We start from the raw sequence: 17,469 nt of genomic DNA on the forward strand, positions 1-17,469 counted from the left end.
GACACGTACCAAAAAAGTCACACCATCAGGTGACCCTCAGGCTATAGCACCTCTATACTATAACAACAAGACTTGGCCACCAAGAGAGAGAGACACACACACAGAGACAGAGAGAGATGGAGAGAGAGAGAGAGGAAAAAAAGCTTATGGGAACAAGTGATCTGCACATCCCACCAAATCACAAGCTGCAACAAGTTTTACTTTCTCTTAATGCCACTAACACCCCAAAGAAGTGAAAAAAGAACCCTGAATGCCAGCCCCACTGTTTGGTCAAATGAGAAAGTCCCTTCCCAATTCACAAGAAGCCCACTCTCAAACAACTGGTCAGATGTATTTGGCAGGGACTGTGGCAAAAGCAAGTTAACTTTTGAAATACTGGATAAACTTGAGAGCATGTCCATGCACATACACTCAGGAGAGGGGGAGCCACATGCAGTGGCCGGTCTGTTCTCATTCTGTCTTGCCCTGTCAACAGAAAGGGAGAAGACCTGGTAAGAGAAATGGGAAGCAGGCCTCATTTTGCTACTCATGCCTTCCCAAATTCTTCTCCCTGGCCAGAAGACACTGGCTCACTAGCTCTCCACTCTGGTCCAACGATCACTGTCGAAACAATTACCATTATACATAGCCTAAATAACTGTGAGACTAGAGATAGTACCACAGAAACGGTTTGGCATTTATTCTACTTAGAGGAATGCATCATTCCAAAAATTGTCTGAGTACTTCTGCTACGTACCAGTCATACTTCCTGGTTACTTAGTCAATTCACTTTCTACTTTTTGTTAGTTCCGTCTCATATAGCCAACCCATTGTTTTTCAAAAGGAGCAATTCTTTTCCTTAATGCACAATTAAAGGATTTTACACCTTAATTCTGACAGACATAACTGCAGGTTCTAGTACTTAATGGTAGGTAGTATTCAGGAAAAGTCTGCATGAAGCCTACATGTTTGACAGTAGATCAAATACTACTTCTGATTTAGGCTCACCTCAAGATCACTTGGTTTCATTATGGACACTAAATAGTTATGCTGGCTACATTATGGACAATGAAACAGCTGTGCACTAATTTGCAACTGTTTATATTTACCTGTTATAAATGCATGTATAAAACAACTGACTAACACAGTACTTTAAAAAAAAATAAAATAAAGGGCTACATAAAATGCTAAGCATATTACTAGTATTGTAATTGCATTAGCCAACATGCAATTCAAGAAATCCATTCCAGTTCATCAACATGTCCATTCAGTGACATAAATTACAAGCACCAGGTACAGGATATCAAGTTTATTTTTCACATACTTATCAATAATATGCCCTGTATTTAGTACATTTTTTTCTGCCTAATATTTCTTAAAATTGAGAACTAAACATTCCAGTGTGTATTCATTTACAAAACTTTTCTGGTGCATTAACAGATGTGCATTTCAGTGGCTCTTACAACATCATATCTTCATAATGTTCTAAAGGAAGACCCTAATTGTCCTTAATACTTTATTTTAAATAAGTTAGATGAAATCCTCTTTTGACTGAAGCAAAAAGATTAGTCAGTGCCACCAGGAAGCAGAAACATTGCTTTTCGACTTAGGACTTCAATAGAAATAAGGAAACAAGTTAACTGGATGCAAGTTTCACAAAAGAGGGGGAAAAAAACAGCAACAAAAAAAAAAGTCTACATAAAACAAAGGAACTATTAAAAATGCACATACACCAACAATACATTAATTCATTCCCAGTTCTTAGTTCCACAACATGTTTAGCTTCACAGTAGAATGCAAGTGCGAGTGTCCCAGAACATAGATATGCAGTATCATTCAGCAGCTATATGTGAAACATTATGCTGAGCCCCTTCCTACTAGTGCACACCCAGAGGCATAGGAAAGAATGCAAGAATCTAAGGTCTGAAATGTAAGACTTCTAGATCTTCTCCACTTAGGTCCTATACCAATATTATAACCACTAGGTGATTCTTCCTCACTAAAATCATCTGGTACGCAACATGAGTTTCTTTTAGAGAAGACTCGCTTATTTGTACACCAATGTCTCAAATGCTTTTGCAACATCAATAAAGCTTAACATCTATGATACTAAAAGTTGAAATTCAAATACTTTTCAAACAGGTATTTAGAACACAACTGTTTAAAGTCATTACTGTTAAAAATGAAAAAAAAAACTGGTGTCTGCATGATGGAGAAAGGCTCCTTGGTTTCCCTTGTCTACCTGCAGTTGTTGCCATGGAAATTATAGCAGGAGGTAATAGTATTCCAGTATCATTCTGCCTTACAGTTCAGACCGACTTCAACTGAGGTATCCTGTGACAATTCCAATGGAAATGTTATCCTATAGAATGGTAAACCAGCAAGCTAAGAAGCAGTAGTCTGAAAAATACGAGTAGACTAAAAGATTTAAATGATGATACTGGCTTGTTTTTTTGTTCACAAAATACAGGCAAGTCAAATTCCATTTCATAACAGGTGTTCCGACATCTGCCTAGCTATTCTACTAGCATAATTTTGTTTTTTGGGGGGCAGGAGGCTTAGTGATGCAGGCAGAGATGGGAAATTAACCTTTGCCATCTCAGACAGAGATACACACAAATGCAATTAAACACCAGAAGATAATTCAAACAATTTACAATACTTTTTACTTGCTAGCTCAGTTACTGTACTCTGAATGCAGTTTAAACCAATTTGACTCAATTAATAAACAGTATATAGTTTCACCTCTTACTTTTCTTGTTTCAGTTACTAGCAAGAAATGGGACAATGAGTAAGCGGAAAAGCGTAGGTATTTTAAATCTATCAAGAATGCTACTTCAAGCACCATTCTCTTAAATTCCCAAATGTCTATTGAAAATGCTTCTTTCCTTCAGCAATGAAGTTCAGTTGCAAATTAGTATCTGCATGAATACCCAACGATTTTGCAAATAAAAAGAAAACAAAGGCTATCAAAAGACAAGAATGCCCGAGTACTTCTTTTCTTATAAACAGGTAAATATCAAGATAACATATTCTAGAGCTAAAAATGTCAGGGTTAAGAGGTCTTTCAGAAATTTTGTTGACTTAAGATGGGAACAATTCAGAGACGGCAAAAAAAGTTCTTTAATACGAAGGAACTTTGATGAATGTAAAAGAGCAATACTTTGTAACCAATACCTACCAGTTTGTAATATATGTTCTGCCTTAGAGAAACTGAACCTGTTTACTGCTGTACTTTCACAGGTTTATTCAAAAAAGAAAGTCATATTCTTCATTATAAAAGGGATGCGTGTCCAGTTCTGCAAAGAACAAAGCCACTGTAATTCTTCACAAGGTTCTTGGGAAGCAGAGAACAAGAGATAAGAGCAGACAGCTGTTGTTTACATGAGAAGCTAATTAGTTTTGACTGTATATGGAACCAAGACATATAGTCACCTTACTTATCTAGCAGTACTCTGCTTAAATTTTCCTTAAGTGCCAGCTTGACTCCAGGTGCAATCAGCAAGGGCACACAAAGAGCCAAATGATCACGGGCTGCAGAAGTTAGTCACCTATATAATGCTGCAGAATGTATCACGCCACAAACATCACAAGACAAGAGTACCATCATAGGTTGGCACATAGACTTTGTAACAGTACAAGGTCTTGCAAGAAAAGAGATTAAATAAAGACTAAATTCCAAAATAGAGCATCTTAATTCTTCATAGATATAGATTTCTAGGTGAAGTAAAAGGTAGAATACTGACTGTGAATGATGTTGGAGGAGGTTATGATGTTTGTGTTTCAGTTCTTAGAATTAACCTCTGAAATCCTTCAAATTCAACTGTTCTTACTCTTTCAAGATGATAAATTACTGCCTTCTGGACAAAATTTGAATCTGGAAGGGATATGAAGTTGAGGCATGCTACTGATTTTTTTTTTGACTTAACTATTGTTATACCCAAAACTAAAAATGGAAAATACATTAGAGAACATTATTTTTAACAGGGCTGCTTTGTGTACTTGATAGCACTAAAAATGCAAAATATTTTCCCTAAACCATCAGCTAGAGTGCTTGTTTGTGTGGACCTTACACCAATACTTAAAATATACAAGAATATAAAACTGTACATCCACAGAAGTTTGCCTAAAGGAAGGTACAGCACCTGAAGCAACTTTTGAAGTTGACCATGTTTGTTTAAACACAAACAGCTCCAGACTAATAAGCCTAATTGATTTCCCTCCAACTTTAAAGCTCCATCAGCTTTTGTTATATTGAAGTGTATGAATATTATTTCAATTTAGTATTTAAGGCATTCACTAGGAACAGCAATTTTAAAATTATACTCTTAACATAAATGGCACACCATTTACATCAATGACTGCAAATACATCATAGTAGAACTAACATGAGATGCCACATAAATATTGTGGCAAATACACTGAAACCTTTTATATGTAATTTCCAGATTAAACCATTGTTATGCCAATCACTACAATCATTTTACTCAATTAAGACTACACTTTCAGCCCACTTCTGTTACAGTGAGACACAAAGCATACATTTATGAAGCCATTTAAAAAGTATTTGAAAAGCTCAGCCAGTTTAAAGGACTAATGTAACAGCTCTGGGAGTTCTCCAGGGACCAAAGATGCAGAGATTTCCTTTCTAGAGGACTGACAATTTATCAGGTACAATACATGATACTAAAATAAATGTTATATTACATACATTTCTCTCTATTTATGTACTGCCAACAAATATTTAATATTCTGAAATCAGATTTATGATCCTGAAGTAATGTGGGGGGACACAAAGGAGCAGACAGTACAGCAGCAGTGTCAGTAATTGTAATGTACTATATAAATATGAAAAGCAGGGCAATTGTAGGCAATAACTGCAATTCTTTAACCTAACTAGTACTACCAAAAATAGAACAGTCAGCCTGGACAACAGTATCTACCAATCAGGGACAGCTGTCCCCGAAATACAGTGTAGGCAATTACAATAGGTTGCAAGATGTTCAGTGGCTGTCGTGTCACCGAGAAACTGCATGCCAAGAGCAACAGTTTCCATTTTGCCCCAGAAAGCAAGCAACTTCAAACTTGATAGCACTAAAAATGCAAACTTGCAGCCCTGCACCTAACTAGAAATAGGTTATCTGTCATGTTTACACATATACACATTAGAAATGACCAAAGAAAAACAAAATTCATTTTACAAGAGTCAAGACTTCCGTATTTTACTTTCCGTATTTTATTTATGGAACACAATCCCTCTCCATTATAAAAAGGAGGAAATAATAATTGGTCCAGTTAGGAGGAACTTCTAAATCATTAAGACTGCTAAGGATAACATGAATCATCGAAAGGGAGGTGATGAAGTTGCAGTGAACTATACAAATGAAGCCACATCACTCCATGGCATCTAGACAATGCCTTAAACTGGAATAATCTCTCAACATAGTTTTAATTATCAAAGCACCTTTAATTTCTCCCAAGTACTGAATGGCCAATTTCTGCTTTAAATGCTAAATTTTTCATTTTAAATTTTTCATGCAACTGCTTATCCAGGTTTTTACCACAAACAAATATTGTTGTGTGCCACACCATTAAATCTGGTATTTTCAAACCGTGAATCTGACTCCCATTTCCAGGAAGATTGTACCTCTCTAGGGACCACACTACCCCAAGAGAGAGGGAAAGAAAGGAAGAGGGTTACTTTATTTTGTCTTTACTTAAGACTTAAAGGGAGGTTGGGGGGTGAGGAAAAACAGTCTACTAAAAAGTTGGGAAATTCTGATTATAAAGTTATAAAAATTGATGAATGCATCACAAACGCACAGATTACTTCAGGCTCCCTGTAAATGGACCCAAATGTATGACTCTGCAGAAGAGTCAATTTGATCAAATTTGAAAACTTGGAGACAGAAGTTACCCAATTTAAAAAACAAACAAACAAACAAACCAACATATACACTCATCAGTTGAGTTGCAAAGTTCACCTTTCTTTAGGAAAGAGACTTCCATTGTTTAGAATAAAATGTAAAGCTTTAAGACAAATCAAGTGTTTTGACTTGGCAAGTACAGAACTATTATTCAGGTCCTCTTGTTCAGCATTGTGAAAGTTTTATGGAAAAAAATATTTTTACTTTATTTTTCACAAAGATGCAACATGGCATGTTAGATGCAAGCTGAAACCCTCTAGAAACTGTATGCTTAGTAAATAAACACTCAATTCACAAATATTCTACCTTAAGCTTAGTATAAAAACTGGCATTAGTCAAACATATTTCTACAGCACTGTTCATCTTGAAGGATCCAAAGCATTTATAAGATGTCTTCTTACCGGAATTGTCATACATCAGTACAATTAAACTTCAGCATCTTTCACATAACATTTTATTCTATACATAACCTTATAAAATGGGTAGGAGGGAACAGAAAAATAATTTATTCAAAAATAAAAAATGAGGAGGAATATCATAACACAAGGTTGAATTGGGCAAGACAACAATAGAGTAGAGATGTTATTTTTAAAGCCATTCTACCACCATTCTGGGAGACTGAATATACTACAGCATGACCAGAACTTTGATTTTTTCCAAATGTCAAAATCTGCTTAATCCACACTGCCTCTGCTATTACTATGTTCTACTACCTAAACAAATAAATTGAAAAATTTGAGGCAAGCAAGCCAGCCAGCAGAAGTATTTGAAAAAGCTACCCATAACTGGAAAACTAGAAGCTCCTGAGCAATGACTGGTAAGTGCTTCACAGATTTAAGAGTTATGTTAGATTCTGTACTGCTTTTCAACATTGACTGCTGCCTTTCACCCACAGAAAGAGAATGGCCTTTCCCTTTGAATAAAGACCTTGACATTATAACTCATGTATTTAATCACCACCACAACTGAAAATTATATGGGACTAATGGAAACCACCACATAGAAGCTACAACTAATACAACATGCAGAAGCCGTTTACTGCCCAATAGAGGCTAATGAGACATCACACCAGAGCTATGAGCACTCTGTTAGCTACTTCCTTATGTCTCCAGACAGAGACAGCAAAGGAGCCAGCACAGCTTCTCAACCTTTTAAGATTCAATGCAACCCTAAGAAATTATAAGTTCTTAGCTTTTGCTCATTGTTTTGACAACAAAAAAATAACATAGCAATTCTTTTGGTGTAAAGAGCTAAGAAAGACAATACCAGGTCAGAACGTTCATAACACTATGGAAACATCTTTGAAATCACTGTGTTTATCTTGTGAACCATGTCTGTACACCAAGTAGTGCTAATATAGTACGGCACCCTGCAGCACCCTTGAAAAGATCAAGGCACCCCAGGGTACTGCAGCTTGAACAGATTAGGACCTAGCTATCTTAGAGGCCGTTTATTCACCAGGACAACTGGGCATTACAGAGCTATTGTTACCAATACTTCATGAGAAGATTTGGGGTCAGAAAATCCTTAGTGGCTACTGCACTGAAGTCCTTCCCAGAGGATATTCAACTAAGCACAAGTCTGCTCCTGTTTAGACATAGCATCTCAACAACAGCATTTAATAAAAATCTGAAACAAAGAAAGATAAACTGAAAAAATACCAGTCTCCTATAAAAGAACAAGTACCTTCAAAACAAAAGCAACAGATATTCTGCAATGGCATGGTCATCAGCTAATCTTTTCTGTCAATCAATCATCAATTTCAGGGAAAACATTTAAGATTTTAAGAGTGCACATTTCCTGTCATAGTTATATAAAAAGAAATTGAACTGAGCTGGAAAAAGGAGCTATCCAGTTCTCCTCGTACAGAGCACATTTAGGTGATAAACCTGACCTGTCCACAACAGCTTCTTCATTTGAAGTAATACATTAAAGATAAAGAAACTAACTGAAATTAGAGAGAATGCAGACAAGCAAAGTCTGGAGCAACAGATTAGAACTTACTATTTGTAGATCTCTGCAGAAAAAAAGCAAATAAAGATCTGTTCAGTTAGTTGTCCCACAAACAGAAACACAGGGTACTGAGATTTGGGAAATATAAACACTCTCTCATCCAGATTAGGAAATTCCTGGACTCAGTTTCAGTCTATATAATGAGTATAATTAGTTACAAAGAGAAACTTTTAGGTCAGAGACTCTATCCTCCCACAAGTACATGATTATTTTTCTGCAGGGTATGTTTTCACATGCTCCCTCATCTCTCAAAATAGAATATATTTTCTAGCGCAGTCTCTGGTCTGGTTTCCACCAAAGTGTTTATGACACCCAATTCCTTCAAAGGACTATTCCACAGACTAGCAGAGTTCCTCATTTAGCCAACTTTTTTCCCTTTTATTAGGCCAGATCCTGAAACTGGAACTGCACTGGCAGATGGCTACACCCAAGCAGAATGTAACTGCTTGCTGGTGGAGCTCTTCATGGGCAGAAGAGCTCATCCGAGTTTAAGCCTGAAATTTTGCAGTTGGATTTTCATGGTGCAAGCTGATTTTTTTTATATAACATTGTATAACTTGAAACAATTCCCCCCTTTCTTCAGGTTTATAATCTAAAGATGTACAAATGCAAGTAGCTTCGTTACTGTTTCTCCCCACACACATATGCATGCCGTCTCATAATAGAACAGCTATTGTTTTAGAAGTCTTTCCACAGCGAACTTCTCTTCAGCTCCCAACTTTTCCCCACTAAATTTCCTCATCTGAACTGTTCTTTCAATCCAAACATCTTGAGTGCGGCACTCAAATTAGGCTTTACTAGCTGTTTCACCATAAAAGGAAGTCAGGTCCTTGACTTTCACACTGGCCACAGAGGCCTCTTTTTTGGATTATTTTTCTTTCTACTCCAGATGCACTTATTTAACCTCAGTTTCCTATTTTTAACCCTTGCCCTTTGTATTATTTCCCTCTTCAGTGGCTGTTGGCCAATTTAGTACATCCAAGATCTTGATCCTTAGAGTGTTAACAAAGGCAAGATTTTACCACCCAATTCTGGTGCACACTTATCTACAACTCCCTTTTCCCAAATGCAATGCTGACTTCTTTCCTCTATTAGCTTTCAACAGTGGCAATATATTTTTCATATTCAGATTAATTAATTTCCCCCAAAGTACGTGTATGCAAAAGGGTGGCTGCTACACCCAGCATGTCTCTAGGGGCTCTCAATTTATCCAGAGAAATACAAGAGAAGCCAAAGCAAGTTTCTCCAAACTATACACTGGTTTACTGGGACATTATCAATCAGGCAACATTACCAAAAGCAGCTAATACAGCAGAAAACACAAGGACATAAGTCACTACTAGGTGTTGAGGACTCAGCCCCACCCTCAAAATGGGTCCTTATTGCTTGAGGCAAGTTTCAGACTCCAATCCCTCTGCCTTTGTGTGGGGGAGATCTACACAGTTCATGTTCAAATCCCCATATTCCTGCCCATCCCTCCAAAAAAAGGATTTCTTGGCCATTTCAGCAGGCAGCTGGAAACTGAGTCATGGTCTGTGACCACTGTTCTTTCATAGGGTCCTGTGGCCTCTTATTAGTCCTTATTAGCACTAGGTGTGATAAGCGGCCCATACATCTCAGCTCCCTTGAAACTGCCCCTCCCAAGCCACTTCTCTCAATGCTAAGGAAGCATGGCTTACATTTGAAAGCTCATCTAACTATCCAACTGCATACATGGTTCAACAGAAGACACCACCCTAAGAAAGCCTTGCCTCTATGCTAATCCTTGTGACTCAGGCTGAACTGCTTCTGGGCTCAGAGTATCTGGGAGGAGAAATGGAGTGACACACCCAGCACAGCAAAAAAAGGGGTGAGGGGTGCTCAAGAGTCCCCAGCATATCTAAATCTTCAAGGGAGGAGGGAACCAGAAGGCTTGTGCCCACTCCCCGTCAGTGCACTTAAACTGTCAGTTTACACTGGACTTAATTAAGTGAAAAATAGCCAGACTTTCAGTTTCTAAAAGGAGTCTCAACTCCGAAAGGAGACCTGCTTTGCCATCAGGGGCTAGTTCCAGCCACCTGGCTGATGTGCTCCCCAAAAATAAAGAGGCAAGGCAAGTTCACTGGATTGCAGAAGTGAACCCAAAGGGCAGGAGGTAACACTAGATGATGTGCATCTCAAAGCTACCAAATGCAGAAGCCTCTCCTTCACCCAGAGGGAATCACTTGCCCTGGGGCCACCCAGGTTTCTCCCTCACTTTAGTCCAAATCATGAGACCCTTCAAGCCCTGGCAGATGTGTCTGCTTTCCTCGTGCTCACAGCAAGAGATCACTTCTTTTGGCTGCTACAGTCATGCCCCTGACCTCAGTGCAAGTCATGAGACCCTTCAATCCCTGCCTCATGATGATCCCTTACTGTAAGCGCAGGGAAAGGAAAGAAGAAGAAGAAGGGGGGGGGAAACGAAGAAAGGAAAGAAGAAGAAGAAAGGAGGGGGAAACGAAGAAAGGAAAGAAGAAGAAGAAAGGGGGGGGAAAACGAAGAAAGGAAAGAAGAAGAAGAAAGGGGGGGGAAAACGAAGAAAGGAAAGAAGAAGAAGAAAGGGGGGGGAAAACGAAGAAAGATAAGGGATGAGGAGCAGAGCGGGGCGGCCGTGCGCGCACCCCTTGCTCCGGCTGCTTGGTACTCGTAGGCGCCGCTCCCCTGCGCTGGCGGGCGCTGGGGAGGCGCGGGCGCACAGGCAGGCGGGGGCCGGGCAGTGGGTACTCACGTATCGGTTCACGAGGGTGCGGAGGAGGCTGCAGTCCATGGTGAGGCACGGGCTCCGCCGCCGGGCACAAGCTGCAGCCGCCCCGCTCCCGCATGCAGGAGCCTCCCCGGCAGGCGCGCGTGGGGAGCGGAGCCGCCGCGCCCCCTCCCGTGGCTGGCGCTGGGGCTGGCCCGGGCGCTGCCGCCACCGCCGCTCTGCCCCGGCTAGATCATGCGGGCGCCGGGCAGAGCCATGTGTGCGCCGCTGCTGCTCCCGCGCGGCGCCTCCCGGCAGCTCATCCCCCGGCGTCCGCGGCTTCGAAGAGAGGGAGCGGGCGGGAAGGCGAGCACCAGCAGCGCGGCTCGGGGCTCCCTGCCCGCGGGACTGCCTCGCCGGGCTCCAGCCCCCCGCTCTCGCGCGCCCACCCGCTCTTTGATCTCCTCAGGCTCCCCAGACGCCCACGTCATAAAGGGCGTGTGGGCATGCGCACAGCGCCGCTCCCAGCCTGGTGGCGTTGCTTACCCTTCGTGCGCGCCTGGCCCGGGTCTGAGGCGCGGCGCTTGTGGGGGCTCCGGCCGCTGCGGGACGCGGCTTTTGTCTTTTTTCCCTCCAGGGTTTCCTTGGCCATTCCCCGGACTCCCTCTAGCAGTGCTGCCCCCACCCCCAGGGGCTGCTCTTGCAAGCCCCGCTCCTTTGGGCTATCACAGACTCAGCGGTTCTCGACCTTTTTTGTAGCAGGACCCACTTGTAAACCTCCATGGCCAGTCCCAGCCCGGTGCCCCTCACTCCTGACCTGCCGCCGCCAGCCCCCCCGGGTGTGGCGCAGGGGCTGGGTGTGTGCACAGCGTTTGAAATATGAGGGGGCTCAGAGATGAGATCCCCCTGTAGGCCCCTAAGTGACAAGAGCCCCTGGCCTGCCCTGTGCCTTCCTAGGCAGCTGGGGCAGTGGCAGCACCTCCCTCCAGCTTCCTGCTGCCCCTGCCGCAGGTCCCCCCCTTCAAGAGTTGGAATGTAATTCAACCCTGTGTGTGGGGCAGGGGGGCCCCCAGCAGCCCCTTGCAGGCTGGAGCTCTGCCAGCCTGCGAGGAAAAAGCCAGGCTTTGCCATGATTTTCTCCTTTAAAGGAGAATCCATTTTTAAAGTTTGTTCACAGCCCTTTCGTATATGCTCATAACCCAGGCACAACCCCGGGTTGAGAAGTGCTGTCATAGAGCTCCATGGAGATGCGAGGCTGGAAGGGATCTCAAGCTCTCGTCTAGTCCCCAGGGAGCCAGCCTGGGACCTGGTGTCATTAGCACTGCACTCTGATCAAGTCTGTGCCTGCCCCTGCTGGGCTGCAGCAAGGCATGGCAGAAAGCACATATCCTAGGGAGAGCCTCAAACAGGCTTCAATTATGGAGGAGCCCCCCCAAGAGATACGAGAAATCCCCTATAAGATTTGAAAATCATAACCTGGGGGGTCTCTGATGTTATTAAAGCATTGTGATGGGCAGACCAATTTTTTTTTGCAGACCACCCCAAAAGTCCAAGTGGAATTTGAACCCTGGCCTCAACAAGTCAGCCTCCTTCCCCCCAGTTGTGCAGAGACCAGTAGCTGGGGGCAGTGGCTGTAGCTGGGCGGGGAGGCAGTGAAACCTTGAGAAACCCCAAGGCACTCCAGCAGCTCCCTGCAGAAGCTCCTGCTGCTCCAGGGACAAGGCAGAGTGATAAATACTCATCTCTTGCTTTCTTAAGGGAAGGGGAGCAGGAGTTTAGAGGTTGCATCTGTTCACTTTGTTCCGTTGGATGCTTTATGTGAAAGATTTCCTTCCTCCAAAAGGCGAAAGCAGGCTTAGGTTTCCCCAGCACTACCTCAAAGATCTTGCCCCCACAGGAACATGTTGTGCCACCCCTGCAGCCCCAGAAACTGGCCCAGGAAACAAGGGAGATTTCCCACCAGGAATCTCAATTCATCAGTGAATGCAGGGTCAGATAAGCCCTCTTCTTCACATCACCACCTCTTCAGTTTGCCAGTGATCATCACCTCACTTCTGGGTGGTAATGTTAGATTCTTCTCCACTACCACTTCACGTTCCCTCCCTGGGTCATCTGTGGTATACAAGGGGAAACCCCTCCCCAGAAAGGAACATGAAAAATCTGCAAAATTCATAGAGAGCTGATCATTTTCTAGGAAGTCAGTGCCTAGCAAGATATTTTGATTGGTATCCTTTGCTACAAGAATTTTACAATGTGCAGGGGGCATAAATGCATTACCAATGCCAAACAGTACTCAGTGCAAACAGGCAGGGGGAATTAAGGCCTGACTCCTGCAGACACTTCCCCAGACAAGTAAGAGCTTTACCCTCATGAGTCATTCTTCAGGGGATCACATTCTTGCTTGGCAAGGGCAGGAGACTACATCGTCTCATCTGCTCCTCAGAAGTAAATGCTTAAGAAATCAGAAGTGAGATTTCAAGTCTTCCTAGGGAAGTGATTATTCCTCTCTATTCAGCACTGGTGAGGCCACATCTGGAGTACTGTGTCCAGTTTTGGACCCCCCCCCTCCCCACTACAGAAGGGATGTGGACAAATTGGAGAGAGTCCAGAGGTGGGCAATGAAAATGGTGAGGGGGCTGGAGCACATGACTTCTGAAGAGGGGCTGAGGGAACTGGGCTTATTTAGTCTGCAGAAGAGAAGACAAAGAGAAGATTTGATAGCAGCCTTCAACTACCTAGGGAGGGGTTGGAAAGAGAACGGAACTAGACTGTTCTCAGTGGTGGCTGATAACAGAACAAGAAGCAATCATCTCAAGTTGCAGCAAGGAAGGTTTAGGTTAGATATTAGGAAAAACCTTCTTACTAGGAGGGTGGTAAAGCACTAAAGTGAATTACACAGAGAGGCAGTGGAATCTCCATCTCTGGAGGTTTCTAAAACCCAGCTTGACAAAGCCCTGGATGGGATGATCTAGTTGGGGATAGTCCTGCTTTGAGCAGGGGGTTGGACTAGATGCCCTCCTGAGGTCCTGTGCAACCCTAATTTTGTATGATTCTGTGATCACTGAAAGTATGGCCATCCATAGTGTCTGGGGGGGAAGGGGAAATTTTGCAATAGAAATAAGTGTGCAACCATCCACCGAAGAAGGGGTGCAGGGTGTCTCCCTCCATATGTTCACTCAAATGGAGCCTAAGTTATCACAAACTAATTTCCAGAGATAAACATAGAAACCCTAATTTTCAATGATTCTATAACATCTTGGCTAACACCTGTTTAGTATCAGCTTGCCTCTCCTCTCCCCCCATGAGCAAGCTACAATGCAGTTAAGTTTAAAAGTCTACTGCAACAGACTAATTTGCACAACTGAGAGAAAACCTTAAAAGTGAAGCCTGTAAAACACACTAGGAACTTTCCTATTTGACCCAATATTTTGTCAAAGCAAACTTTTGTAAAAGAGAAAACGCCCCCCACAAACCTGGGGAAACTTCTCCACGTTTTTTAATTCCAGTGGAAATGATTGTTTTGAAACAAACTTTGCTCTGCAATGACTGAAACGCAAACACTGTAGCCCTAAGAAAGAGTAATGGCCTATAAACACCTGTGAAAATTAACCTGTTTTCTTGATTGTTTCTCCTGCTGCTGAAGTGAGAGAGAGAGACAGTGTGCACAGTGGTGAGCAGATATCGTATTTCTATTCAGTTTTGAAAGATGACCTCTCAGGGTTAGAAAAGTGGTTTGTTGCTTTCCCCTACCCTTCCCTCTTCTTCCCCCTCTCCCCTCCATTTGGTTTTCACTTTAATACACAGAGAATTACTTTTTGTTTTCCCTGGCTTATGTCTTGTGAATAGTTTCAGAGAATATACATTATTTTTCACACCTTAACTGAAAGCTGTAGACATAAATTTCTTTCTCCAAAATTACTTAAAAATCATTCAGTTTAGGTAAATCTGTGTTAATGAAAACAAAAACCAAAAGCATTTTATGCAGTCACAGTCCAAGACCTCTAGGACACAGATGGTAAAGCTGCTTTGCATGGCCTACTTCATGGCCTAAATTATCAACTTTCTTCCTTTTGGTTCTTGTATTGTCATTGTTCCCTGGTTCTGTAGCCATCATGAAAAACTTCCAGGACAAGCAATGTCTGAACATCTACTGCTGTTAAGGTAAAGTTAAAAAAAGAAATCACATTGTTTGAAGTTTCCTTACAAACCTAAAAGAAAAAGAAAAGGGCAAAAGCCCATTTTTTGCTACAGGTCGCCTTTAATTTAGCTACACTGTATACATTCAGCATTTTTTATTACTAGTTGGGCTGAAAAATATGTAATTTAATATGCAGTAAATGCAAAGTGGTTGAATTATTGTGGTTGCTATTCCAACCTTAAAGGGATTTGAGTTAAAAATAGATTTCCCTACCTTTTCTACTAATAATAATATATTTTAACTTTTGTGTTACCTGTCTTTTTCATTCCCATATTTACAGCCTGAATATTGTACCATGAGGTTCTTATTTTAATTATATTTTCTTGAAGATCAAAGGGGAAATTTAAAACATTCAAGAAAAGAGAACAAATGGCAAAAAGAAAAAATACAGTGGGCTTTCTACTACACCATTCTATAAAAACATAATAGGTTTTATGATTGCCTTCTATGATGAGATGACTGGCTTTGTAGATGTGGTGTACCTTGATTTTAGCAAGGCTTTTGGTATGGTCTTTCACAATATTCTCACAGGCAAACTAAGAAAGTATGGGCTGGATGAATGGACTGTAATGTAGATAGAAAACTGGCTGAAGCATCAGGCTCAGAGAGTAGCAATCAATGGCTAGATGTCTAGTTGGCAGCCGGTATCAAGTGGAGTGCCCCAGGGGTTGGTTCTGGGGCCAGTTTTGTTCAATGTCTTCATCACCAACCTGGAAGATGGCATACAGTGCACCCTCAGCAACCTCACAAATTACACCAAGTTGGGGGGAGTAATAGATATGCTGGAGGGTAGGGCTAGGATTCAGAGTGACCTAGACAAATTGAGGGATTGGGCCACAAAGGAATCTCATGAGGTTGAACAAGGACAAGTGCAAGGTCCTGCACTTAGGACGGAACAATCCCATGTACCAATACCGGTGGGGGCTGACTGGCTGGGCAGCAGCTCTGCAGAAAAGAACCTGGGGGTTACAATGGGCAATAAGCTGAACATGAGCCAGCAGTGTGCCCTTGTTGCAATGAAGATTAATGGCATACTGGGCTGCATTGGTAGGAGTGTTGGGAGCAGGTTAAGAGAAGTGATTATGCCCCTCTATTCAGCACTGGTGAGGCCACATCTGGACGACTGTGTTCAGTTTTGGGCCCCCCACTACAGAAAGAATGTGGACAAATTGGAGAGAGTCCAGCAGAGGATGACAAAAATGGTGAGGGGACTGGAGGACATGACTTCTGAGAAAAGACTGAGGGAACTGGGCTTATTTAGTCTAGAGAAGAGGAGACTGAGAGGGGACTTAATAGCAGCCTTCAACTACCTGAACGGGAGTCCAAAAGTTGATGGAGCTAGACTGTTCTCAGTGGTGGCAGATTATAGAACAAGGATCAATGGTCTTAAGTTGCAGCAAGGAAAGTTTAGGAAGAATTGTCTCATTAGAAGGGTAGTAAAGCACTGGAACAGGCTACCCAGACAGGTGGTGGAATGAATCTCTGTCCTTGGAGGTTTTCAAAACCCAGCAAAACAAAGCTGTGCTGGGATTATCTGTTTTCGGGATGGTCCAGCTTTGGAGCAGGGGGTTGGACTAGATGACTTCCTGAGGTCCCTTCTAAGCCTAACTTTGTATGAGTCTCTGATTGGCACAGGACTCTGGATTTGAGCAGTTCAGCAGTGCCACAGTTAAAACTGAAAACTAATCAGGAATTTTGCTGTGTACACACAGCTGTGTAGTATATGTTAACTATCACAAAATGCATTTCTCCCCTCCTCCCCTAACTTATTTAAACACCTTAAATAACAATTTGTAGTAAATGCAATGTTTTTCTAATTCATCATTTCTACAAATCTTTTCGTATGAAAAAAAAGATCAAACCATAAATGGGAGTGACTAGGTACACAACATTTCTGCTAAACAGCAACAGGAAAATTTAAGTTGTTTTATTAATGCACTTTCCTTATCCAAGTAATCCACTAATTGCCACTTTTTCAGTGCCTTTGCCTTGATTACATCTATACGCTACATGCCCAAAATGCATTTTCAAATTATTCAGAACTTTTAAATTGTCTTCCTTAAACTTAATATTGTCTACAGTATCAAATCTAAAGACCCCAAAGCACTTCATAAATAATTACATTTCAGCATCCCATTGGTTAATTAGGAGTACCCCTATTTGTAGTGAGGGAAATTCATTCATTATGTGATTGGAGATAAATGCTATGAAGTTTTTACATATATGCAGGTTAGGTACTGGAGCAAAAGGGAGTGAAAATGGAAGTAGTATAGTGGAACCTCAGAATTATTGCATTTAACAACGCGTTATCATATATCACAAAGATTCAAGAATATGCAAACATAAATGGATTCTTTGTCCCAAATAGATTATCATGTTGTCATACACAGGAAATAGCTCAATCTTTTCATTCACTGGCACCTTCTAGAACTCTGTCCTCTGCTACTCTATGCTCTGTTCATTGTCCTCTGCTACTCTGTGCTCAGCTTTAGAAGCACAGTCACATGTGTAAGATGTCCCCAAGCAAGTCCACCTGCATGAAGGATGACACAAAGACAATTGAAAGTCAAGTGAAGATGTTATTTCAAATGTTGTTTCAAATACAGGTACTTATTGAGGTCCAATTCACTGTGCAAATATGATGATTGCGG

At 41.8% G+C, this 17,469-nt stretch overlaps 1 protein-coding gene across 4 annotated transcripts in view; it reads right to left on the reverse strand.

Moving 5' to 3' along the window:
- ATP11A (ATPase phospholipid transporting 11A) overlaps window positions 1-11,100 on the reverse strand; it is a 235,309-nt gene extending 224,209 nt beyond the window's left edge. For all 4 annotated transcript variants that reach the window (XM_090022063.1, XM_090022084.1, XM_090022074.1 and 1 more), the window contains exon 1: window positions 10,666-11,100. In XM_090022063.1, coding sequence (XP_089878189.1) covers window positions 10,666-10,704 — 39 coding nt within the window. In that variant the 5' untranslated portion in view covers window positions 10,705-11,100. The remainder of the gene's footprint in view (window positions 1-10,665) is intronic.
- Window positions 11,101-17,469: the final 6,369 nt, after the last annotated feature.

Source organism: Crocodylus siamensis, chromosome 1, assembly GCF_052110815.1.
Source record: "Crocodylus siamensis isolate JL-2025a chromosome 1, ASM5211081v1, whole genome shotgun sequence".
NCBI lineage: Eukaryota > Metazoa > Chordata > Crocodylia > Crocodylidae > Crocodylus > Crocodylus siamensis.